We start from the raw sequence: 27,556 nt of genomic DNA on the forward strand, positions 1-27,556 counted from the left end.
AATAGAAATTCAGTAGCTGAACCTAACACCAGTCATTGGCTGTTGCAAATTATTTCTTTCAGAGCATGTACATTGGACTGCTGGCTCACTTTCATGGAGGTGGCTGGGTGTTCATGTTACCTTTAATTCTTCCCCACTGGGGAAGCATTTACTTTTGAATCTGTTTGAAACTTAGAACACACAGTTTCAGTGCTATGTGGGGAGCTATTCTCTTAGTTTAACTCATAACTAAATTATAAGGCGAATAGTACTCCAGAGTCTAGACACTATTAGTCTTGAGTTACCATTTGATGTGCTTCCCTCACCGAGCCCTGGCTGATGGAACAAGGATGGATACCCTAGGCAGGAACTCCTTTAGGGCATCCACTGGGGATATAGGAAGCAGTCCTAGAAGGCATAACTGCAGAAACATGGTGGGAGGATTGGCAGCACATTGGAAATAAGGAGTTAGAGTCTGCTTTAGAAGATCTTCAAGATGCCTTTATTTTCATGTGAATTATTCAGATGTCTTAGCAGTTCTCAGTTCAATTTGTTTTGTGAAATACATTAGGTACTCAGTGTGGCTGTTTTCAGGTTTATTATGCAATATTCTGATTCATGAAAATATTCCATTAAATGCAATCGCTCATGTAATTACTTTGCTTAATCTAAAGCATACTTTAATTAACATTGCACAGAATTCTGATTTAATCAATTAGATTTGATCTAGTATAACTTAGCTGTAAATACTTTTTATGATGCAGCAGCTCAAAATAATTATTGAGAGCAAAGGTAATATATGATACTACCTAAAACTAACAAATTTCCTGTGTTAAGAAAAGTAAATCATAATTTGAATTATAATTTTATTATTTGAAAAGTTAAATATAAAGAATAGATTATTAAATTGTTTCCACTAATAGCCTATTAAAAACAATCTCATCAGGGAGTGTTAGAACTTAAAAAATATGCTTTCTTGTTGTATGTATTCCCCCAACAGTTAGGCTTGAGAACAAAAGATTAATCTCAAACAAGATTCACTACTTTTTAGCTTTGTAAATAGGCTCATTAACATCAATAGCTCATGATATTTGTCTACTGTTATGGGTTGAGTTTTGTTTCCTCCCAGAAAGATATGTTGAAGTTCTAATTGCCTGTACCTCAGAACATGACCTTATTGGAAACAGGGTCGTTTAAGATGTAATTCATTAAGATGAGGTCATACTGATGTAGGATGGGCCCCTAATCCAATATGGCTGGTGTCCTTCCAAGAACATGGCCATGTGAGGACAAAAGACACACAGGGAGAAGGCCATGTGAGAGGAAGGTTGAGTTTGAAATTATATAGCTGCAAGCCAAAGAACATTAAAGATTGCTGGCAACCAATCAGAAACTAGGAAGAGGCAAGGAATGATTCCCTACAGGTTTCAGAGGGGGCATGGCCATGACCGTGGTTTTGGACTCCCAGTCTCTAGAGCTGAGACAATAATTTTCTATTGTTTTAAGCCACCTAATTTGTAGAAATTTGTTATGGCAGCCCTACGAAACTAATATACTCACTAAAACTATCAGAGAGCTATAACTCAACATAACCAGAATCTATGAAATTGCTTTTAATAGTAGTGGCGGAGGGGGAGTATCTTTCTAAACTATTTTAAAAAATGCAGGTGCTGTTTTTAGTTTGAAGTTAACTTTTACATTCCTAAGCAAGTGTTTATATAAATAAAACACTTTTTGTTCTCAGCACCCCTCCTCACACATAGCACCTAGCAGAGTGCCTTGAACATACATCATCCAATAGTACATTTTGTGACTTAGTTTTAAAAGATTAAGATGAAAATAGCCTATAAATATTAAAATACCCACTTATAGAATTTGAGCTGTAAAATATAGACAGTGCTACAGCAATGTGAGAGCAATCACTGAAAAGAATTTACATGAGGTTTGTGAAGGCAAAATTTCATTCTGAATTGATAAGTGGATAATAAACTATATACCCATTTAGTTTGTTGATATTCAGATTGTATATTTTCTGTTGCCCTCATTTTGACTTTGAAAAAATACTCAGTACCTACACTATGTGAAGGGCAGGGAACAATAAAATAATATAAATATAAGTTCTTGATATTAACTTGCTAACCGATCTTATTACATAGGGTATGGAATAGATGGAAATTAAAAATATAATAAAAGATGAATTTTGGGGGTTATCTGTAAATTCTTCCCCCCCCCCCCCGAATATTCAAGAGTTGTTTATTGTTTGGTTGTTGCAGGAGTGATAATGTTTGACAGAAAGGCATCAACAGACACCAGCAAAGGATCTGCACAGAGATAGCTAAGACGGCAGGGGTTACACAGCATGCTCCCAATCGAAGGGAAGAGTTTCCTGGAGTCAGGGTCCACAAAGGCCACTAGATGATGCAAAGTGACTGTGTGCATCTTTGTTAGGTCCTTTGAGAAGCAGCACCTTTTCATCCTTGAGGGTCTTCATAAGCCTCTGGCCCTTCTGGTTATTCTGGACATTTTAGTTTTCGCCTGTTCTATGGGTAGAAATAACTAGTATAAAATAACCCCCAACTCCAGGTCATTTCTGAGCATTTACTGGCAGATGGGATGAATTTGAAGTTTAAATTCCCAGGTGTACTATTTCTTAGCAGGACTGAGCCTCAAATCTGCCTGAGATCCATTCCTACAAATACATAACTGGAACTACAAGATAAAAAGATATATTAGATTTGTAAAGCATAGAAATATCTACTATCCTCTAGGTTCTGTGCTAAGCATTCCACATATAATCTCATTTAATATTTCTTTTACATTTAAATTTGATCTTTTAATTGAAATAATGTACATTTTATAAACATCAAAGACCGGGTGGTGAATAGTTGGGAGTGCATGTTAAAAAACACTCTTCCTTTAAAAGGAATATACTTTGTATGATATTTTCATAATTAAAAAAAACAAAACCAGTCAAATACTATGACAAGGCTTATATTAAAAACAATAGTCCTCTGCCCCATCCTTCCTTACTCCCAATTCCCTCTCCTTAGTCCAATAATTCTTAATCTTCTAAATTATTTCTTCTTGAATTTACTTTCTTATGTCTAAATATCCTGATATTACTTGATTTTTTTTTTCCAGGTTTAGATGTTGTCTATTGACTTCCTGCTACAGCAGATGATTTAGCTCTCCTATATCGCTCCTCTCACATACATTACTTCTTCCTCCCCTTCAAATATATTTATATCATAGTTTTTGGTTAAATCAATATTTAGGGCTAACATTATTTTAACTATATAAATATTGTTTATAGCTAAGTCATATAGTATACCATTACTATATTTCATCTCTTCTATAGCTCATTGTTTTCACCGAAGTTTAACAACTGCATTTTCTTGTTGTTTGCTTGGTTTCTGTGCTTTTATTACTAATTCATCCCCAGATTTTCTGATATAAGTAAAAATTGCCTCGGAACATGTGTTCTGTTTTGTGTTTATCTTGGAGAATTTCATCTGAGTCTTCAGCTCTCCTTCTCCTATTCCAAGTTGTTGGTTCTCTAAGCCTGGTGTACAGCTGTTACTGGGACTTTTCCCTTCACCATTATCTTGAGATTTTTTCCATCCCTTTCTCCCACGTGGGAATTCCTATTTCCTGAGATCCTATATCTTTTTCTTTGTTTACTCCCTCAATTTGGGAGAGCATATCCTTCAGGAGGTTCCTGAGAAAGGTTAATAATTTAGGAGCTCATTTTATGAAAATGTTTGTATTCTATCCTCACATTTCATTGATTATTTTGCTGAGTGTAGATTTTTAGGATAGAATTTCCCCTGAAAACTCTGAAGGCATTTCTCCATTCTCTTCAAGCTTCACTGGTGCTGTTGAGAAGTTTCATGCTACTCTAGTACTCATTCCTTTGTGATCATTTTTCCCCCCTTCTGGAAGTTTTTAGGCTCATCTTTTCATCCTGGTGTTCATGAGGTGTCTTGGTCAGATAAATCCTCCAATGGGATTTGCATTTCTTGCTACCAAATATTTGGAGGGTATAATCAATCTGGGATTAGTCTGAATTAAATTCTTGGCTAGATGTTTATCAGACGATTTAAGTAGTCTGAATTTGGGCCACAAACCAGAGAGAGCTGACCTATGATTCAGCTGCAGTTTCTCCCCTCTCTACTCTTGCCAAAATTGGAATAGTCAGTTTTCCACTGAAAATAGCTTGGGGGTTTATTTGTAATTTACCCTTACCCTGAGGGTATAGCCCTTGGGAATCCTAGAATTCTGGTAGGAGGAGAATCTGCTATTAGATTTCCCACCTTGGGGTAGCCTTGGGCTCTGTTCTCTGCTCCCATTCTCCAAAATGCTGTGAAAATCAAAGTCTGCACTTACCTGGTTTGACAAATGCTCTCGGGATAACAGTGCACCACTTACCTCTCTACGTTCCGGCCTTCACTCAGTGCCTAGCTTGAGATTTTCCTGCTTTTTTGGTTTGATGTTTTAAAGATGATTTTAAAAATTACATTTTGTCCAGAAGTTGTAGTTATTTCCAGCAGTCCAGATAACTATCTTTCATACTCCTGGAAATGGAAACCTATATCACTTTTCTAAGTCTCAATTTCCTCATCTGAGAAATGAGGATAATAGGAATATCTATTCCTATTATAGTATTTGAGCAATAAATAAGATTATTAGTGTAAAGCTCTTAATGCTGTGTCTGGCACCTCAATGTTTACTTCCGTTTTTGTAAATGGTATTCTCAGAGTCTAAACATGACTGTTCCAGCTTGCTATATTTTTATAGGTGTATGATGCACTAACGCCAGGGGATGAAGATGTGAAGAATCTGAGGTCTTGATAAGTTGTATATTTATTAAGAAATATAGTTCTCTCCATTTCAAAAGTTTCCATTTCAAATGAAAACCAAGTGATTAAACATTACTAGCCTAGATCTTAATTGAGAAAAGGAGATTTATTGCAGTGAAATCTTTAATTTGTACATTTCTTGAGACGATAGGGTTTGAAAATATCCCCACTTCCCCTTAATCAAATAGGACTCTAAAGGGATATAAAATGGATGCTTTCTCTTACAACAAACTAGGCTATGCTCAGATTTTTTTTAACCAATTTTGTATTGCCACAGAAACTTGAATTGCATAAGTAGGTCCTTTTAAAGTCCACAGATATGTTCATTCTAAGAAGTTGCCCTTCTTTTTAAAAACAATTTCCACCCACTGCCAAGTAGCTCTTGCACAGAATCAGCTCTCTGGTGGTTGACCTGACCCTTGGGCCTCAGGGACACTTCTTTAGTAGGTGCATTGTGATATTCTTCACAGCCAGCATGGTCTCTGTACAGGTTGGTTTGATGAGCATCTCTGGAAGTAAAAATCCAAAATGTCCAGTGTCACGAAGTTCAAAAGCAAATGTATAGGGTATTCCATTTTTGTAGGCCCAATCCATTGAGCTACCAGAGCTCACATCTAAAAGTTAAAAAAAAAAAAAAAGCCTCACTGAAGAGTCTGCATAATTTTCTTTCTTTTTTTTTTTTTTAAAGATTTTATTTATTTATTTATTTGAGACAGAGAGAATGAGAGAGAGAGAGCACATGAGAGGGGGGAGGGTCAGAGGGAGAAGCAGGCTCCCCGCCGAGCAGGGAGCCCGATGCGGCACTCGATCCAGGGACTCCAGGATCATGACCTGAGCCGAAGGCAGTCGCCTAACCAACTGAGCCACCCAGGCGCCCATAATTTTCAAAGTTTGTATATAGTACTTGCTTACTAGGCTATCCTAAGTCCTTCTAATTAAACACTGTTTCAACAAGAATGATTTAACAGTAGTTCCTTGGCATTAGGCTCATGGAACTTAAAAGTCCTCCCTGCCATCATCTTTGAGGATCTAGTCTAGGTAGTAATGCTTTTTCAGTGTGATGACCTCAAAATTTCTCAACCTCAATTCCAATAACATTTATCTCTACCCTCACTTCAGTCACCCATAAACAAACTAATCCCTGGCTCAGTTTCTCTGCTCTTACTCCTTGAGAGGGAGCTGGGGAAAGTCTTTGCTGTAAAATCACACTAGTCACTGATGTCCTTCTCTGTTCTCAATGCTGCTCTAGGCTCAGTTTTCTAGACCTTCACTTACTGAACCTTTCTCAGGCTCTTGTAGGCCTGCCCCTCACTTACCATTGTCCCTGTGCCCATAAAAGGTAATCATCCCATCATCCCACCGCCTCCTCTACTGACATTACAGACCCCTGGCTGTCTTCCTTCCGGCTCAGAGAAGGAACTCTTGCTCGTTGTTGTTGTTGTTGTTGTTGTTGTTGTTGTTGTTTTAACAGGTGTCATCTTTTGATTCCATTCATCATGGTCTTCCCTGGTAGTGAGAGGGTCCCTTCTCCAGGACTTGTTTCATTAATTAAATCACCTTCTCTTGCATCTGCATTGACCAAAATGTTCAAGCACCAATTTCATATGGTACTTCCTTCTCATGCTATATGCCATCCTTTTTTTCTTTGTCCCTTTGCTTTAGAACACAAAGAGAATCTATATATGTTGCTCTATATCCTTAACCACTTTCAGTCTGGTTCTTGCCTCTACCTGTCTATGAAAACTTTGTTCTTGAAGGTCACCAATGACAGCAGGCCTAATTTTCTTTCTTGCTTTGTTTTTCCCCCTGCAGATCCCACTTTCAACCTCTCAACAGCATTTAGTGTAGCTGATAATTCATTGGCAATTCTCTCTTTTTGGCTCCTGTGACCTCACATGCTCCAGCTTTTCAGCACAGGTTGAAAGTACAGGCACTAGAGGCAGACTAAGGGTCTGGGCTGTGTTAGATCCTACCACCTACTGTGACTTGTCTGGGCCTCAATCTTCCCTTTAGAAAAAGGGATTGATAATACCTACTGCATAGTGTTGTTGTGGAAATTAAACAAAATAATGTGCTAGGATACTTAAGCCCTTATTATTTTGCATCTTTACATCCCAAAGTGCCTAGTATGTAGTTTTTAGCATAACAGGGTCTTAATAATTATAAATAAATCTTTTATAGAAGAATCTTTATAGGGGCGCCTGGGTGGCTCAGTTGGTTAAGCAGCTGCCTTCGGCTCAGGTCATGAGCTCAGGATCCTGGGATCAAGCCCCATGTCGGGAGTCTGCTTGTCCCTCTCCCTCTGTGCGCTCTCTCTCTCACTCAAGTAAATAAAATCTTAAAAAAATAAAAGAAGAATCTTTACAAACTTTTTTCTTGAAATTAATATGATCCAGACTGACCTAACACTATTGTTATTAAAAAATTTTCAGTGCATGTTCATCTGCTCAAATAATATCCTTTTTATTCCTATTTTTGTCAGGACAAGTTAGAGATAAATTATGTTAAGATGACAGTTAAAACACTCTACTGTTTCTCAGGCTCCCCTTGCTTTGGTTAAGGACAGAAGGTAGGCTGTGGCTTCATTGTCCCTCTGGGTTAGAGTACACTGGAATTACAAATAGTAGTCATAGAAGCCAAAGTCAGAGTCAATATGTGCCAACAGTTACGTCATGGTGATGTGACAGCCTCATTTCTATGGTAACAGGTTGTTCTTGGTAAATATAATACTATGACTGTGGCTTGATATCAAGCTGAAAAGGTAAACTGTAAGATTTTTAAAAATTAATGTTTAATATATATTATATTGGTAATAATTAGTAGTATGATTTTAAAAAAATACTGTATTTCCTTTTTCAACGTGCCGTTACTGAGAAACAGTTCTTTTTTTTAAAAATGTTTTTTTGTTTTTGTTTTTTTTTTAAAGATTTTATTTATTTATTTGAAAAAGAGAGAGAGGGAGCACAAGCAGGGGAATGGGCAGAGGGAGATGGAGAGGGAGAAGCAGTCTCCTTGCTGAACAGGGAGCCTGATGTGGGGCTTGAGCCCAGGACCCTGGGATCATGACCTGAGCTGAAGGCAGACGCTTAACTGACTGAGCCACCCAGGTGCCCCCTGAAAAACAGTTCTAAAAAGGTCAGCATGAGAACAATAATCATAGACTTTGAAAACACTTCTGATACTTAAGATACTCATTATTAGGATAAACTTATTTGATAAGCAATGTTAATTGGCAAACCAAACTTTTCTTTGAAGGCTGAAGAAAGTGAGTGGTTAGGAATATAATAATTGGTAGGTTAAAGAAATCAAGGAGAAATTTGGTACCTCACCAAAAGCAAAATTGGATGTCACTATCTATACATATACATACAACCTGTGTGTGTGTGTGTGTGTGTGTGTGTGCATACATAGACATTCAGATATATATGATTTCTTGCTAGATTTTCCAAGTCATATAGTTTAAAAATTTTAGAGTTTGAGAGGCCATGAGAGATGACCCAGTCCAATTCCTCACTTAACAGTTGTGGAAACTGAAGTCCAGGATTAATATCTTGGCCAGGATTATATCCCGATTAGTGGCAGAATTAGGACTAGAATCCATGTCTTCAGAGTCTTTGTTCAAGTTCTTTCCATGTACCCAGTTGCTCTTTATTTCAATAAAATATTAGCAAATCGAATTCAACAGTACATTAAGAGAATTATTCACCATGATCAAGTGGGATTTATTCCTGGGCCGCAGGGGTTGTTCAATACTTGCAAGTCAATCAATCAATATGATACACCGTATTAATAAAAGAAAGGATAAAAACCATATGATCTTGTCAATATATGCAGAAAAAGCATTTGACAAAATACAGCATCCGTTCCTGATAAAAAATGAAGTAGGGATAGGTGGGACATACCTCAACATCACAAAGGCCATGTATGAAAGACCCACAGCTAATATCACCCTCAATGGGGAGAAACTGAGAGCCTTTCCCCTACGGTCAGGAACAAGACAGGGATGTCCACTCTTACCATTACTATTTAACATAGTACTGGAAGTCTTAGCCTCAGCAATGAGACAACAAAAAGAAATAAAACACATCCAAACTGGCAAGGAAGAAGTCAAACTTTCACTCTTTGCAGATGACCTAATATTCTATGTAGAAAACCCTAAAGACTCCACCAAAAATTGCTAGAATTCATACATGAATTCAGCAAAGTCGCAGGATATAAAATCAATGTTCAGAAATCCGCTGCATTTCTACATACCAATAACAAAGCAGCAGAAAAAGAAATCAAGAAATTGATCCCATTTGCAATTGCACCAAAAACAATAAGATACCTAAGAATAAATCTAAGTAAAGAAGTAAAAGATGTGTACTCTGAAAACTATAGAACACTTCTGAAAGAAATTGAGGAGGACACACACAAAAAAATGGAAAAACATTCCATGCTCTTAGATTGGAAGAACAAACATTGTCAAAATGTCTATACTACCCAAAGCAATCTACACATTTAATGCAATCCCTATCAAAATACCACCAGCATTTTTCACAGAGCTAGAACAAACAATCCTCAAATTTATATGGAACCACAGAAGACCCCGAATAGCCAAAGCAATTCTGAAAAAGAAAAACAAAACTGGAGGCATCACGATTCCAGATTTCAAGCTATGTTAAAAAGCTGTAGTCATCAAGACAGTATGGCACTGTCACAAAAACAGACACATAGATCAATGCAACAGAATAGAGAACCCAGAAATGGACCCACAATTATATGGTCAACTAATCTTTGGCAAAGCAGGAAAGAATATCCAATGGAAAAAAGACAGTCTCTTCACAAATGGTATTGGGAAAACCAGACAGCAACATGCAGAACAATGAAACTGGACCACTCTCTTACAGCATACACAAAAATAAATTCAAAATGGATGAAAGACCTAAATGTGAGACAGGAAATCAACAACATCCTAGAGGAGAACATAGACAGAAATCTCTTTGACCTCGGCTGTAGCAATTTCTTACTAGACATGTCACCACAGGCAAGGAAAACAAAAGCAAAAATGAACTATTGGGACTTCATCAAGATAAGAAGCTTCCGCACAGTGAAGGAAAGAGTCAACAAAACTAAAAGGCAGCTTACAGAATGGGAGAAGATATTTGCAAATTACTTATCTGATGAAGGGTTAGTATCCAAAATCTACAAAGAACTTACCAACTTAACACCCGAAAAACAAATAGTCCAGTTAAGAAATGGCCAGAAGACACGAATAGACATTTTTCCAAAGACATCCATGACACCCATGAGCTAGCAGTTATACCACTGGGTATTTACCCAAAAGATATAAAAATACAGACTTGAAGGAATACATGCACCCCGATGTTTATAGCAGCATTATCAACAATAGCCAAACTATGGAGAGAGCCCAACTGTCCATCAACTGATGAATGGATAAAGAAGAAGTCGTACATATATACAATGGAATATTGCTCAGCCATCAAAAAAATGAAATCTTGCTATTTGCAATGATGTGAATGGAGCTAGAGGGTATTATGCTAAGTGAAATAAGTCAGTCAGAGAAAGATAAATACCATATGATCTCACTCATGTGTGGAATTTAAGAAAGAAAGCAGATGAACATATGGGAAGGGTAAAAAGAAAAAAAGGAGAGAGGGAAACAAGCCATAGGAGACTTTTAACGAGAGAACAAACAGAGTTGATGGAGGGAGGTGGGTGGGGGATGGGCTAGATGGGTGATGGGTATTAAGGAGGGCACTTGTTATGATGAGCACCGGGTGTTGTATGTAAGTGATGAATCACTGAATTCTACTCCAGAAACCAATATTGCACTGTATGTTAACCACCTAAAATTCAAATAATAAATTTATTTAAGAAAGCAAAAAAAAATATTTTAATCACCTTTTAAGGGGAAATTCAGCTGCAGGTGTTATGTAAGAAATGCATTTCATAACAAGAATGGTAGGAAAGGAATAAAAGGAAAGGTCTTTTAGGGCTGAGACATTATTTCATTATATTCTCAAGGCCCATTTCTACCCTTACAGTAGTTACAATTGCTCAAGGAGCCCATTTGGGTACTTTCTACTGTCATAAGATCTCATTTCAACTTTGTAGTCATTACTACATGCTTAGAATATTCTCTGTTTAGAATTTATTTCAATTGGTACAGTGATTTATGTCAAGCAGTGTAAAACTAATCAAATATAAACTCCCTCTGTCTTCCTTGGCTAATTTGGTTGTCAAAAATTTCTCATTAAGGGGGAACACACTTCTTGTTTTTTTAAAGGGAAGTCATTTTACAGGATCTTGGTTCAAGAGATGATTCTAACACAAAATACACAGGAAACTTACACAATGTGCTGGAGGCAGGTCCATATCTATATTGTACCCCATATACTGACCGAAGGGCATTCACAGCTTTATAAGCTGCAGATTCCTGTGAGGGAAAAGGGAGAGCTGATATCACTTTACATCAGTGCATTGAAACATTTAGAAACACTGGCATGTTGTTTGAGCCTTAGCAGTCTTCAGTTTGGGAGCAAAGTTGGGCACATTAGGTAATAGTTATATTTAATAATAATGGTAATAATATTCCTTGTCAAATGCTGCAGTTTATAATATGTTTTAGAACACATTATTTCCTTTGATTGATCTTTACACCAAGCCAGCGATCAGTACTATTTCCATTTTACAGACAAGAAAAGAAAGGCTCAGCAAGGTTAAACGGGCAGGCTGGGGTTACAAAGCAAGGACAGGTTGAGTTAATACACATATCTTCTGATGCTGATTTAGTGTTCTGTTCTCTTCACTTTCACTCAGAGACACTTGTTCCTATAAATTACAAAATGCTTGATAGGGCAGAGCCCATGCCAGCCTTCTTCATAGCCACATATGCATTATTTAGCAATGTGCCCGAGTATAACAGATGCTCAGTCAATATTTCTTGCATGAATGTTGAATAAGCATAGCTCTGCGAGAGTATCAAGATAATCTTATTGATCCTTAAGTACATACTTCAGTGGCTATGTACAAGGTATTTAAAACACATTTGGATCAATTAAGAAACCCTTTAGTTCAGGAAGAGTGACTTCTCTTATGCTATTCATTTATCCCTATGGCAATGGGAATACAATTGCAGAATGCTCCATGACTTCTAGAGTTACATACGCCTCTGACAGAGCTCAGGTACTGCTAAGATGGAGAAATTTTGAGGCGGAACTCTACCTATCAATGCCAAAGATCGGGGAAAATGATAACACAATAAAAATACTAAAAGGTAAATATTCTAACATGAACTAAAATGATACTGACTACACTTCAAAACATTTTCAATGGTATAACAGCATTAGTTTCAATAAGGAGTTCAAGAAGTATTGTATGACCAGTGAGAGGAAAAGAAGTACGGTGAAACCAGTATCCAACTCTCCCGTTTCGATTTGCCTATGAATAATTTATTATATCGGTTGAAGTTCTCTGGGCAACATGGTGCTGTGTGTTGGACCCAGCTTCAGCTTGCTGTCCTCATTCACCTCAGGGATGCATAAAGCAGCATTTGCAACAAATGCCACTCTTTGTGGATATTAAGGGACCAGGCTCCAGAACCTGGCAGACAATTTATTACTGATCTCACTGATGATGACATTCTCCTCTTAGGAGCCAACAGAAAAGGAATGTAAACACCATAATAAGATACCTTTATGGAGAATGTTCTGAGATTTTAACATCTTCTCCAATGGTTTCAGCAATATTCCATGGCAAGGGCAGATATTTCTACATTTAGAAGATTACTGTGTTCTGCCGGTGAGGAGAATCTTGTTCCTCATTATTTCAGATGACTCAACTACCCCCAAAAATCTCTTAAGGAAAAAAAATACAACCACTTGGCCTATTTACAGAAAACATACGCACAGTTTTAGCCTTTTGGGCCCATGGTACTTCGTCACTCAAGTGCAGGTGGATGTTGATAAGAGGCTTGGATATGATCATTCCACAAAAAAGTGAAAACTTCATAAAATTTTCTAGGAATTATTTTCCAGGGTGGTGTAGCTGGACACCTATTTGAAAGAATTTAAGCAATTCCTCCTTTCTTTATTGCTTCCTCTTTTCAATTGTCCAAAAGGACCCAGGCCTCCCTTATTGAACCTCAACTAAGTAAGGAATATATTTTTTATTTAAAGCAAGTTAATGAATGACCTAAAAATGTTAGCAGAAACACAGACTCCTACACATTGATGGAATGCTTTTTGAATAATTTATTAGAATTGAATGGTTTCTGGTTAACATTCAGACTCTACCTAGTTTCTGAAAATTTTCATCTTGGCATCCGTGACTTAGCTTATGTGTAACCTGGTAACAGGATTTCTCAACAGTGGTACTATTGACAGTCTGGACTGAATACTTCTTTGTGTGGGAGGCTGTCCTGTACATTGTAGGATGTTTAGCAGCATCCTTGGCCTCTATCCACTAGTTGCCAATAGCATCCTCCAGCCTTTTTGTGATAATCAAAATGTCTTCAACATTGTTCAGTGTCTCTGGGAGGCAAAGTTATCCTTGATTGTAAATCACTGATCTACTCTTTATACCACATCCTCCAATCCAAGACAAAATGAAAATAGGCTTAACTTATGTAATAGTTTTAATATCAATTTAGAAAGGGCTGAATATTTGCCTAGAGAAGCAAATATTCAGGTGTGTGATACAGGGTGGTTAAGGTGCCAGGTTAACAACAATAACAACAACAACTAGCCTATTTGACTCACACAGTAGCTGAAGAATTGCACTCTTAAATAGAACTACCACCTTTACAAAATCTCTCAAGAGAATTTGCTCAGAATTCTTGCTTGGAATGCCAAGAACAAAGTTCCTCTTTTGGACAGAATAGAAACCTTCCCTCAGGCCTTCTTCTGACCTCCTCATGTTCTCCATTCCTTCCAGGTCCTGGACATCTAGGTCAGGAATTCCTGCAACTCCAACCAACTGGTAAAGGATTTAGAGTTCAAGATATAGGAAGAAAGGGGATCTTCTCTTTTATCAAAGCTTTTAATTCAAGTATAACATACATACAGAAGAATATACACATTTTCAGTTTATAGCTCAGTGAGTGATCACAAATTACACACACTCGTGTAACCAGCATCCAGGCCAAGGAATAGAACATCAACAGCAAAACCCAAAAGCTCTCCTTCCCATACCTCCTCCCAGTCACTGTTCTCTTTCTCTTCCTCATTTCTAACACTATGTATTAGTTTGACCTGTTTTTGAATTTTATAGACCTTCAGATGCTAGAGGCTCTGAATCAGACTCACTTTACGAGGAATTTTGCCCTACAGTGGATAGCTTGTTGGGTTTCTGAGATGAGGAAGAAAGAAACTGCTTTTTCACTGCCAAGGAATCTTATGCCTGAAGGGCTGTTCATTCTTAGCACCAACTTGTCAGATACATGCCCAGAGACTTAGTACCATTAAGCAAATAGCGCTTATACATTAAAACTTGCTTTTAATTAATGAGAGTCAGGCCATAGTTTATGAACAATTATTTACCCAATAAAATTAATTATAGCCTTACATATGTGACCGAAGCTGTAATACTAATCAAATTCTTCCTGACAGCTTTCTGTGTAACCCGTGGTAAGAATGTAAATTGGTTTGAGATGGTTGCGTTTGAGAAGCAGCATAGCATAGCAGTTAAAAGTGACAAGGCTGGAGCTAGATTTGGGGCTCGATCCTGGCTATGGCCCTTAGTAGCTGTGTGTTCTGCATCTAATTACTTAATTTCCCTAGGTTTCAGTTTCCTCATCTGTAAAATGGGGAAAATAATAGTTACCTACCTCATATGATTATGGAAAATAAATAAGTTAGTAGGTAAAAAATGCTTATTAGAATAAACACAATATGTGTTTGCTATTATCATTACCACTCAGAGCCCTTTTAGCTTTACAAAAGAAGCATAAAGCCTGACACGCATGTACAAGGTCTAATACTTACCACACAGCTGAAGTTGGGGATTGTTGCATATTTGTAAGAATAGGGATACAGCAGCATCTGAGCATATGCATGAAAGGAGAGGTAAGCTCTAATGTGCTTCCTGTGTCTTCGGAGGAAAGTGGCTACAGCTTTCACTTCTGGCTCAGATTCTGGGAAAGGTCCACAGTATGCATCATCACAAGGGTGCATAGAAGCTCCTTCATCTGCAAGATAAAAAAGAAAATGGGGGTGACGGAGTGGATCGGCAAGAAGCAAGAAACACAAACCAGCATTGTTAAACTGCTATTTTCTTTTGTTTCTATAAACATATGGTATTATTAAGCAATTCATCTCACTTCTCATTTACAGAAATCAATACTGAAAAATCCAAGGTGGTTCAAGCCTCCATGCACAATAGGAGGGTGGCCTGAATAGGAAATAGGAAATAGGTGCTGATTGTTTAAATGAGCCTGCATAAACCACTTGGAAAGGGATGGCTTTATCAGTGGGAGACCTAATTCTCTATGATCCCCCAGATCGGGTAAGGCTCCTATACTCCATGATGCCTGCATTTTTCCAACATAACATTTAACACATTTGTAATTAGTGTCCAGTATTTACCTGCTTAACATTCACCCAATATTTACACTGTTCTAGGTGCCTGGTATACAAGGAAAAACAACACAGAAGAAACTCCCTGCTCTAGTATAAACTATATTCAATCTGGATTCTTTGTTAAACTCTAATGCTCTGTGAAAGCAGGGACTGTGTCTTTCTTGCTGGGCACCTGGCAACTAGAACAATAGTATGTCAAGTGTTCAACAAATATTTGTTAAAAAGTGAATGTCAGATCAAAAGAAAAGGCTAGACATCTGCACAGGTGTCTGGGAAGATACAAATATTGATACATCAAGAACATGAAGGCAAGGCAGAAATAATTCCACAAAAGATGCCAAAAAAATTTCTATTATATTTTTAGATAAGCAATATCTAAACCGGTTTTGTAAAACCCAAGAGACTTCTCTAGTTTTCTTGGGGGTCAGTAAGAATTCAGTTAAGAAATCCTCAAAACTTAATTTTAATAATTTTTGAATTAAAAGCTTTGTATCCTATAGGTCTATGAAGGGGAGGAAGGAAAATAACATTCACTGTAACAATCACAAAGTATTAAGGTTCCAAGACATTTTTCCATTGATAATTAATTACATTTTCTACAGTTATTTGCCATCCGCCATTATTAGGCCTCCTGACAGCCCTAGAAAACTGTGTCTTTCCATAAGCAAATGGAAGATGTTTGGTGATTCTGTGACATAGTCTAATTCCACTAATATGAAAAGATAACCAAGTCAAATCAGACTAAAGCTTGAGGACATTAAATCTAGTTTGTGTTATAGGTGAGTTAAGATGGGAAATTTACAGCAATTGTGGTTTCCTCCTTTGAGTTTAATTCTGGACTTAGAAGTGCCTTAGAAGTAAGTGGGATAAGGAAGGAACTCAGAATATAATATAAAAATGATAGCTGATACTCTGAAAGGAATAGGATAAATAAAGAGACATTTGAAGATCACCGATGTAAAGCACTAGAGAGATCACAGACTGAACAACTAATTCCAGAGGGAGCAGAACTAATGAGCCAGAGAAAAAAGGAAGGATTTACAATAATCCTGATAAACATTCTCAAGGGCATATAGAAGGGCATTGGAAACATTAAACAGGGACAAGAAGTTATAAAAAAGTACCAGTCAGATATAATAGAAATAAAAACTTAATTCATGGGTTGAAAGAATACAGTTGATGAGTGAATGAATTAATGAGATGGAATATGTTTTGAAACATATGAAAAAATGAAAAAAAAGGAGGTATGAAAAATAGAGTAATTGTCAACATCTGATTAACAGAAAGAAATAAAAGTTAAATATTTGAAGAACTGCTCATTGAAATTTTTCTACAATTAAGGAAAGATTGAATGGACTTATTGAGTACAAAACAAGAGAGATAAAGGGGAAATATGTCAACGCTTTGACACAGTAGGGTGAAATTTAAGAAAAGGAAACAATTCCAGAGAGAAAGAAGCAGGTCATCTATAAGGAACAAGGATTAGATTCACATTTGACTTTTTATTAGCAACACTAGAGTAGTATTTCCAAAGTATATTTATATATATATATTTACTTATTATTCTTACATTTTTATTTATATGTTTTAAAATTAATTGTTTAAATTGAAGTGTAGTTATACATACAATATTATATTAGTTTCAGGTGTACAACATAGTGAATCCATAATTACATACATTAGGAAAAGCTCACCATGATAAGTGTAGTTACCATTGATCACCATACAAAGTTATTACAATATTACCTACTGTATTCCCTATGCTGTCTGTTACATCCTGGTGACTTATTTATTTCATAACTGGAACTTTGGATCTCTTAATTTCCTTGACCTATTTTGCCTATCCCCCACACCCACTTTCTAGCTACAATAAATATAGGGGTGCATATATCTTTTTGAATTAGCATTTCTGTTTTCTTTGGGTAAATATCTGGACGTGGAATTGCTGGATCATATGGTATTTCTAATTTTAATTTTTGGGGGAGCCTCCATACTCTTTTTCCATAGTGGCTATTATCTTAATGTTCCAGGTGCATTTGAAAAGAATGTGTATTCTGCTGTTTTTGGATGGAATGTTCTGTATGTATCTGTTAAGTCCACATGGTCTAATGTGTAACTCAAAGTGACTGTTCCTTATTTATTTTCTGTCAGGATGATCTATTGATTGATATAAGTGGGGTGTTAAACTCCCCTACTCTATGCTATTACTGTCAATTTCTCCCTTTATGTCTGTTAACATTTGCTTTGTATACAATCAGGTTGCTTCTATGTTGGGTGTATAGATAATTATAAGTGTTATATCATCTTGTTGGAGTGATCCCTTGATCCTTCTTTGTCTGTTGTTACAGCCTTTGTGTTAAGGTCTATTTTGTCTGATGTAAGTATTGCTACCCCAGATTTTTTTTCTGGCTTCCATTTGCATGGTATCTTTTTCCACCTTTTAACTTTCAGTCTGCATGTATCTTGAGGTCTGAAGTGAGTCTCTTGTAGGCAGCATATAGATGGGTCTTTTTTTTTTTTTTTTAAACCATTCAGTTACATTATGTCCTTTGATTGGAGCATTTAGACCATTTACACTTAAAGTAATTATTGATAGACATATTCTTATTACCATTTTGTTAATTGTTTTCTGTTATTTTTGTAGTTCTTCTCTGTCCCTTTCTTCTTCTCTTCTACTCTTCCCTCGTGATTAGTCACTTTCTTTAGTCTTGTGCTTGGATTTTTTTCTTTTTGTGTATCTATTACAGGTTTTTGGTTTGTGGGCACCATGAGGTTCATATATAACATCCCAAGTATATAGCAGTCTGTGTTAAGTTGATGGTTTTGAGTTTGAACACATTCTAAAAGCACTACATGTTTACTCCTCCCCATCTATGTTTTATGTATATGACATCATATTTTACATCTTCTATTTCTTGAATCCCGTCACTAATTTTTTAAGATATAACTGATTTTACTACTTTTGTCTTTTAACCTGCATAATAGCTTTATAAGTGATTGATTTGCTACCTTTACTATATATTGTTTTTACTAGTAAAGTTTTTTCTTTTAATAATTTTCTTACATCTAGTTATGGTCTTTTCTGCTTTAAGTCCTTTCACATTTCTTATAAGGCCGGCTTAATGCTGATGAACTCCTTTAACTTTTGTCTGGGAAACTATAGCTCCTTCAGTTCTGAACGATAACCTTGCTAAGAGTATTCTTGGTTGTAGGTTTCTTTCCTTTGAACGCTTTGAATATATTCTGCTACTCTCTTCTGGCCTGCAAAGTTTCTGCTGAAAAATAAGCTGATAGTCTTATGGGGCTTTCCTTGTATATAAGTAGTTGCTTTTCTATTTCGGTCTTAAGATTCTAATTTTAATTTTTGACATTTTAGTTATTATGTGTCTTGGGGTTAACCTGCTTGGGTTCATCTTGTTTGGGTTTCTCTGTGTTGCCTGGACCTGGGTGTCTGTTTCCTTTCCCAGGCTAGGGAAGTTTCCAGATACTGTTTCTTTAAATGAGTTTTCTGCCTCTTTCTCTCTCTCTTATCCTTCTGGGATTCCTATAATGCAAATGTTACAATGCTTGATGTTGTCCTAGAGGTCCTTTAACCTATCCTCATTTTTAAAATTCTTACTTTTTGCTGTTCAGCTTGAGTGCTTTCCATTACCCTGTCTTCCAGATCGCTGATATATTCTTTTGTATCCTCTTAACCACTGTGGATTCCCTCTAGCATATTTTTCTTTTCAGTTATTGTGTTCTTCAATTCTGGTTATTTTTTATATTTTTTATCTTTTTATTGAAGTTCTCCCTGAGTTCATCCACTCTTAAATCTGGTGAACATCTTTATGACCATTACTTTGATCTCCTAATTGGGTAAATTGCTTATCTCTCTTTCATTTAGTTCATTCTCTGAAGTTTTGTCTTGTTCTTTCATTTGGAGCACGTTCCTCTGTCTCATTTTATTTGAATTTCTGTGGTTGTTTCTATGAATTAGGCAAAACAGCCACCTCTCCCGGCCTTGAAGGTGTAGCCGTGTATGGGAGCATCCTCTGTGTCACCTGTGAGTGCTGGGCACTGTAGGCAGGACAGCTGGAGCAGGCTTGGTTTGGGGTGTCCTGGATGTTCCACACGTGGGTGCCCTGGCAGGATGGCTAGAGCTGGTGGGGCATGGGCCCGGGGTGTCCCAAGGCTTTCCACATTGGGGTTGCCCTGTGGGGTGGTCTGGGCCAGGGCTGCCCCAGTGGGATGGTTACAGCTGGGGTGGGTGTGACTATGGGAGCCACCTTGGGGGGGATGACTGGAGGTGGTGTGGACTAGGGCTTGCTGTGGTGGCGGCTAGCTAGAGCACCAAGATCTTGCTCCCATCTGTACCATCTAGGTGGAGAGGAAATGTAAACAATGGCACTAGACAGCACCTCTGACGTCAGAAAGGATTTAAGTAGTTCCTTCATTGTTTGACTGATGTCCTAGGGTTAGAAGATGGGTTTCCTTCACTATGTCTTGTTGCCCTTTGAACTATTTTTTTTCTCTGCTCCAGCTAGGTGAATCCGCAGGCGGGACCCATCAGTGATATCCCTCTCTGCTGAAGTTCATAGCGCTGGGGCTGGGGGTCCTGCCATTACCATGTCTCTGTCTCTCCTTTGTGGGGCAGACGCTGTTGAGTCAGCCCTCAGTTTTTCCTCAATTGAATTATTCTATATGCAGGCACAAAATCAGTGTCCAGCAGAGGAGGTGAGTTCAGGGTCTTCCTATGCTGCCATCTTAGACCTTTCCCTCCTCATTAAAAAAAAACTTTTGGGGGCACCTGGGTGGCTCAGTCATTAAGCGTCTTCCTTTGGCTCAGGTCATAATCCCAGGGTCCTGGGATCGAGCCCCGCATCGGGCTCTCTGTTCAGCGGGAAGCCTGCTTCTCCCTCTCCCAATCCCCCTGCTTGTGTTCCCTCCCTTGTGTTCTCTCTCTCTGTCAAATAAATAAAAATAAAATCTTTAAAAAAAAAATAAAAAAAAAACTTTTGCTGTACAGCTTGGTGCTTCTTCTATCCTGTCTTCTAGATTGTTGATTCATTCTTTTGTATCCTCTAATTGCTTTGATTCCCTCTCATGTATTTTTCATTTCAGTCATTGTAATCCTTAGCTCTGATTGGTTCTTTTATATATTTTGTTTTTCTTTATTGAAGTTCTCAAATAGTTCACCCACTCTTCTCTCACATCAGGTGAGGGCCTTTATAACCATTACTTTGATTAGGTTGATTAGTTCTTTTCTGAGGTTTTTGTCTTGTTTTTCTTTGAACACACTCCTTTGCCTCATTTTGTCTGTGTTTTTTCTATGTATTAGGTGTGTTAGCTATGTCTCCTGGTCTTGAAAGTGGTGGCCTTATATGAAAGGCATCCTGTGAGGTGCCATAGTGCTACCCTCCCTGGTCACCAGGAGCAAGCACTCCTGGTGTCTTTGGTGTGGCCTGCATGTCCCCTCCTGTTGTGACTGGTGGGCAGGGCTTTCCCCTGGTGAAACTAACTGGCTGAGCTGCTCACCTGTAGCTGCTGTGGGCTTGCTGGTGTGTGGGCTTAGCTCCCTGCAGAGCTGGCCGACAGACCTGGCCACAGCTGTTACAGGCATGCTGGTAGACAGGGCTGGCTCCCTACCACCCCAGGGTAGGAGTCACTTTGGAGGGGTGCTGGCCCTGGCTGGGGCTGTCTGCCTGGCGTGGGTGGGGCAGTAGTGGGTTTGGGGGGGATGCTGGTCCCCACCAAGTCTGCCTGCTGGGTGTGGTAGAGCGGGAGCTGCTTTAGAGGGCTGCCTCCTGGGGTGGTTGGGTTGGGTGGAGCAGGTCTGCAGGGGAATGCTGTGACAGGGTGAATGGTGCCGGCAAAGTAGATGGAAAGTGTCAGAACTGGCTTCTGCTAGTGTCTGGCCGGCTAGGCAGAAGCTGGAACAATATTCGCGAGTAGGCAAGCCAGATGGGATCTAGTGCAAGCCCATGACTCCTGAATCTCTATCTCAAGCTTCAAACTCATGTATAAAATAACATTCAGGACATCTCCATCTATTTGTCTCGGGCTCTGAAAGCTCAAGATGTCCCTAGATGAAATCATCTTTTTCTTTTTTACCCACCAAATTGATCTTTTGCTATGTTTCTTTTTTTTTTTTTTTAAAAAGATTTTATTTATTTATTTGAGAGAGAATGAGAGAGAGCACATGAGAGGGGGGAGGGTCAGAGGGAGAAGCAGACTCCCTGCCGAGCAGGGAGCCCGATGCGGGACTCGATCCAGGGACTCCAGGATCATGACCTGAGCCGAAGGCAGTCGCTTAACCAACTGAGCCACCCAGGCGCCCCTGATCTTTTGCTATGTTTCTTAACCTACGTTTCCCTCATTCATCTAGTGGCCTACGTTAGAACTTAGGTGGAACAATCCTAGAAGTTTTCTTCTGTTTTATCCCTCCATCCAGTTGGAGAGCAAATTCTGTTGATTGTATCTGCTAAATCTCTCTATGATCACGTCCACTGACAAAGTTCAGGCTCTAGTCATTATTCCCCTAAATTATGAGAACAGTTCCTTGCCTTCAGTCTGGCCTACCTTGAATTCAGCCTTCTCAATGTCCTTGTAATACAACTAAGTCTGATCTTATTTATTCTAAAAACAGAAATCTGATTTGCTGCTTAAAATCCTTCAGTGGTGGCCTTCCAGATAAACTTCCGAAATCTTACTACCACTTAAAGGCAAAGAGGTAGTGTGATCAAAATGTTTGAATTTGGTAGTGGTAGATATTATAGTTTATCTTGTGTGTTTTTCCTGTCTTAAAATGTTGGTGATTTTTACCCTATTGCTGTACAGATAGGCCTGTGATTGGTATCTTGTCACTGACTAGATAATTTCATGTATTCTTCATGTTTTTGTAATAGTTTGAAAGTTATATAGTTCTCTCCTTCCTTGGAATTCAGAGAGTCTTGCTCCCTTCCTCTACCAGATGCTTATGGGATAAGTTCCTTCATGATTTGTTTCTGGTTGACCTGCTTAAAATTTTTACCTTCTATCAGTCTGCCTTAAACCTTGTACATTTATTCCTAATAAAATATTGGTCATTTTCCCAAGGTTCTATACTCCCTTACCCTTATGATGGTACACGCTGTTCCCTTCTTTTGAAGCATCTCTTTTCTTCACAGTCTGATTTTATTTGTCCTTCAGTGCTTAATGCACTTACCACTTCCTCTTGGCATCTTCTTCAATGTTCCTAAGCTGGGTTAGGTGCCTATAACACCCTTCTTTATCTGCATGTGTCATAAAACTTAGTATAGTGTGTTAAAATTTATGCTTACCCATTTCCCTACTCAACTGGGCCTTGCACAATGTTTGACCGATAGTGAGTGCATAAAAAATAAACCATTTTATTTAATAATTATATGGGAGCTAAACTGTATAATATTAAGAAGGGCCACACCTCGATTTAATGCTGTTTGCTTGAGAAGCACATTAAACACTGGAATATTCTATAGCGCTTTATGGTTTATTTTATGGATTGGCATTCTGCCAATGTTATTTACTACAGATTAAGTATTGATTCAGCAGCAGAATGGAATATCACATTCAAAATTCTTTATGCCAGTGTTTCTGTATGAATTTTTGCCTTACTCATCTCTTATAGTAACACTGTCTTTAAAAAATAAAACCAGAATCCTGAATAGCAAGACCTCTAAAATGGAAATAAATTAAGTCAGGTGGAAAGAAAACCACTAAAACAATCTAATTTTATTTATAACCTTTTGGGGGCACTATCCAGGCTTTACTAAAATGCAAAGAAACAGCTCACAAATATTATTGAACCGTAAGTCCCTTTGGGATTTTAAGTAGCTGTGCTGGATGCACAATTTGAAAAGTGCTGTCCAGATCTAGCTTCAGTTACATAGATTCTGATAAAAAATATCTGATGTACTAAAAAAGATCAAGATAGCAGAAAGCTAAAGCACCAGGACACAGCATTTCAAGGAAACAAGTAAAAAACACCAAAAAATGATTTAATATCCAGGAAACAATGATAAAACATTTCTAGGGGGAAGGAGCAAGAAGCATCAAACCCATCACTCTTTAGGTTTTAGAAGCATGAGAATCCAAAGGTTATTAGTTTTTCCTTAGTTTACAGGAGTCAATATATTGTTTCTGAAGCTGAGACGAAATTCTCTTTCCCCATCTTCACGTGCAGAACAACTGCAGAATATATAACAGATCTCTGCAGTGCAGAACGAAGGGATTCTAGTCTTGTCCAATAAAACACACATCTCTGTTCTGAACACTTCAGCAATTTACTTCCATAGCATACATCACCTCTTTAATTTTTGAGTATTAAGATGGGAAACTCTACAAGGACCTCATAAATCTAGAGAGGAGACAGGATGTGCACATATAAGGAAATTAGAGGACAAGACAATGTAGGATATAAAACCATCATAAAGTGTGCATTGCAGACTGTGCACAGGAACACAAAGGAGGGAGGGAGAGCAGAATTAGAAGCCCTGGGGGAGACTCTAATGGCAGAGACTCAGTGGGACTCGAGATGGATGGAACTCGAAAAAATACGATTTTACTTAAAAAAAATAAAGTACAAAAAAATAAGGGTTTTGTTGCTTCTGTGAAGCTTAGTCCCTCTGGATGGTAAAATGAGGTAGAAGATGGTCTTTAGAGAGGGAATGGAGAAGGAGGGGAAAATCACAAGACGGGGCTCCAGTCCGAACTATACTACCAATGAGCTCAGGGGCAGGCATGTCACTGCTCTGGTGGCATTTGTCCTGGGTGGATTAAGGACCCTAATCCGTGGTTCTCATGTGACGTGTGACAACGTGTTGCCATCAGTTGTGGGGCTTGTCTCACAGTGGCTAGTTACAGGCTACAAAATTAGTGAACTAAAAAATCAGTTTAGTTGTGATAAATAATTTATTCTTTTTTTTTTTTTTAAGATTTTATTTATTTATTTGACAGAGAGAGACACAGCGAGAGAGGGAACACAAGCAGGGGGAGTGGGAGAGGGAGAAACAGGCTTCCCACCGAGCAGGGAGCCCAATGTGGGGCTCAATCCCAGGACCTTGGCATCATGACCTGGGCCGAAGGCAGATGCCTAATGACTGAGCCACCCAGGTGCCCCACTCTTAATTTATTCTAATATACTCTTGTAATGGGGGAGAGGAGAGGCAAATTAGCATGGGGAGGTGTGCTTGGAATTAATGACTGGAGGTGTGCTGTCATCATCAATTGTCACCTCCCTGCCTACAGTCCTCCAACCCCCTTCCAAATCTGCTTCTCCTCTTGTATTACAAATCGTGGTGTATGGTACCTGAGTGCCCAGATCAGAAATCATTTACTGTATCCAATAGTCCGCAAACAGCTGTTGATGCCACGGTCTTAATTTCTCTCCAGTACATTCAACCCAACTACCATTGTCTTGTCAAAACTGTCCTGAATTACTGGAGGGGTTCGCTGACTTCAGGCTCTTCTTTCATCTACATCCTCAGAAGTCCTGAATTAATTTTACTGAAATACATATCTTACTATGTAATTCCTATGCTTGAAACTTTCCAGTGGCTCACCACAGCCTTCAGGATAAAGGAAGGGGCTGGATTAGGGGCCTTCCCTCTAAACACCTTGTGGTAGGCTGAATAATGGCCCCCAAAGATTGCCAGGTCCTAATCTATGGGATCTGTGACTGTTACCTTATATGGAAAAGGGCCTTTGCGGACGTGATTGAGATCCTGAAATGGGGAGATTATCCTGGATTATCCAGGTAGGCCTTAAATGCAATCAGAAGCATTGTACGAGAGGGAAAGCTGGTTACAGACAGAAGAGAAGGCTATGTGACAGAAGCAAAGAGAAGATGCGTCACAGAGGGAATCCGCTGTGCCACTGGCTTTGAAGGTGGAGGAGGAGGTCACAAGGTAAGGAAATCAGGTGGCTCCTAGAAGCTGCAAGGCAAGGAAATGGATTCTCCCCTCAAGCTTCTTGAAGGAGTGTGGTCTTGCCACATCTTCCTGGTGTGCCTGGTGTGGTCCATTTTGGACATCTGGCCTCCAGAATTGTAAGAAAAGAAATTTGTGTTGTTTTAAGCCACCAAGTTTTGGTAATTGGCAGAGTGGCAACTGGATATGTTATGTGGGGGACGAGCCACTTGTCTGCAACTTTGCCACTCTGACTCCAGCCAGAATTTCGCTTTCCTCTCTCCTCTGTTAATGTGACACTCAGGCCTCCAATCACAGCAGGTTGTTTAAATGCGGTCTCTCTCACTGGATGCTAGCTCCCAAAAAACAAGAACCGAATATCTGCCTGGCATTGTGCTTTGCCCATAGCAGGGGTTCAATAAATGTTCATTGAGTGAATCAATCTGCCCTATAGCAAGGTCCTTCTTAGTCTAGCACATCAAAATTCCATTTGTGCTTTATATTTTAAGGTCAGTTTTATTATAATTTAAGGTTATAATAAAAGCTAAGAGATTGCACAAGAGCCTGAACAACAATGTTGTTCTCTACGTTTCTGGTATACCTTTAAAATACGTGCAAATATGTACCTGAGCATAAGAATTACACCTGAGAATGAGAACAAATGAAAAGGGAACCCATAGGTTTGTATCATATTACTGCTTTCTCTGTGATTGTTGCCAAGGGAACTTCCCAATCTGGGGAGGTGAGTGAGATGAATGAGTGCTATTTTCTTGTTGTGGAACTTGCTGGAAGGCTACTCTGGAATCTCTCTTTCAGAATTACACAGGCTAGAATGGAATGCCACGACCTCCTTCCAAATAGGTGCCAGTAAAAGAAAACAGGTACTGTGTTCTAATGAGATATGTCATACTAAAATAGTTTTGCTGATGTACACTGTTTATCTCTCAACATAACAATTTCCTTAAGATGTTTGAACCACTGTAAGACTTGAGGTTTTCTCTCAATCTATTTCACAGTCAACCCCTCTATGAGAGTATCAGGAGAGGTGATGGGGAGACCAGAGGGCTAGAGGGCAGTGCATTTGGTGTCTATTAGATTAGGCAATCTGTGATTAAGTGGGAACTCTTTTGACATTTCCCACACCACCCCACTTGGTGGGAGTGGTGATTGAGGGCAATGAGGGATGGTGGCAGAAAAGTACGATTTCCTTATAAGCTTATGAGCTGTCTGTTTTGGTCCCACTCCCTCATGTTTTACTAAATTATAACTAAGCTAAAGAAAAAAGCTAAATAATAGGAAAGGAGACGAAGTGCTTTGAATGGTGGTAGTGCATTCTGGGGCTAGATTTTAGTTAAAATTTTTAGTTTTTTAAGAAAAGAATGTTTTCTTATTTTTACTGCTTTTAATTTTTTAGAATGACCAGTGGATGTACATGGCTTTGCCATGTAAATTGCTCCCTCCATCTGTCTAGCCATCTATTTCTTTTCCCCAGAAGCAATCAATCACTTTTACTACCTCCTTGTATTATTCCAGGGTTGGTCTATGCATTTATAAGCAAAAAGCCAGTTTTATTATCTTTTTTATACAAATAGTATCCTTTATATATATTAATCTTAAACCTTGCTTTAACTGTGTGTGTGTGTGTATGTGTGTGTAATCCTGGAGATATTTCTATACATAAAATAGCTATCTAATTTTGGCTATTTCTGTCTATTTCACTGTATAATTGTAGCTTAACTTAATAGTCATTTGTTGATGGACATGTAGGATGCTTCTAATCTCTTGTTATTATAAAGAGTGCTGTAATGAATATCCCTGTACATATGTTATATTCCACACATGTGAGTATTGCAACAGGAAATTCCTAAAAGGAGAAATACTCAGTGAAAAAATGTGTATTTTTAATTTTGGTAAACATTGCCAAATGCCCTTCCCCAGAAGTTGAACTCATTCACACTCTCAACAGGAATGTATAATATTGCCTGTTTACCCATATCCTTCAAACTTGTATTCTTTCTGTCTGTCTTTTAAGAATATCAATAGGTCCAAGTTTGATGGTCAGAAAATGTGTTTTTACTTAAAGTGTCATTTAAACATAGATAGAGAAAAATACATTTGAAGAAGAAAGTTACAAACTGTTTCTTCAGTTTGAAGACACACTCCAAAGTAGCATCCAGACAGAGTACCTGCATATATTAGGTGCTCCATAAATACTTGCTGAGGGACTCCCATG

At 38.3% G+C, this 27,556-nt stretch overlaps 1 protein-coding gene across 1 annotated transcript in view; it reads right to left on the reverse strand.

Annotated features, from left to right (window-relative positions):
• Window positions 1-4,812: 4,812 nt before the first annotated feature.
• Window positions 4,813-27,556, reverse strand: part of CPA6 (carboxypeptidase A6) — a 524,483-nt gene continuing 501,739 nt past the window's right edge. The window contains exons 14-16 of the mRNA XM_032421607.1: window positions 14,825-15,027; window positions 11,193-11,277; window positions 4,813-5,452 (exon numbers count right to left, since the gene is read on the reverse strand). Coding sequence (XP_032277498.1) covers window positions 5,265-5,452; window positions 11,193-11,277; window positions 14,825-15,027 — 476 coding nt within the window. The 3' untranslated portion in view covers window positions 4,813-5,264. The remainder of the gene's footprint in view (window positions 5,453-11,192; window positions 11,278-14,824; window positions 15,028-27,556) is intronic.

This window comes from Phoca vitulina, unplaced genomic scaffold (assembly GCF_004348235.1).
Source record: "Phoca vitulina isolate PV1807 unplaced genomic scaffold, GSC_HSeal_1.0 scaffold25, whole genome shotgun sequence".
Lineage (NCBI taxonomy): Eukaryota > Metazoa > Chordata > Mammalia > Carnivora > Phocidae > Phoca > Phoca vitulina.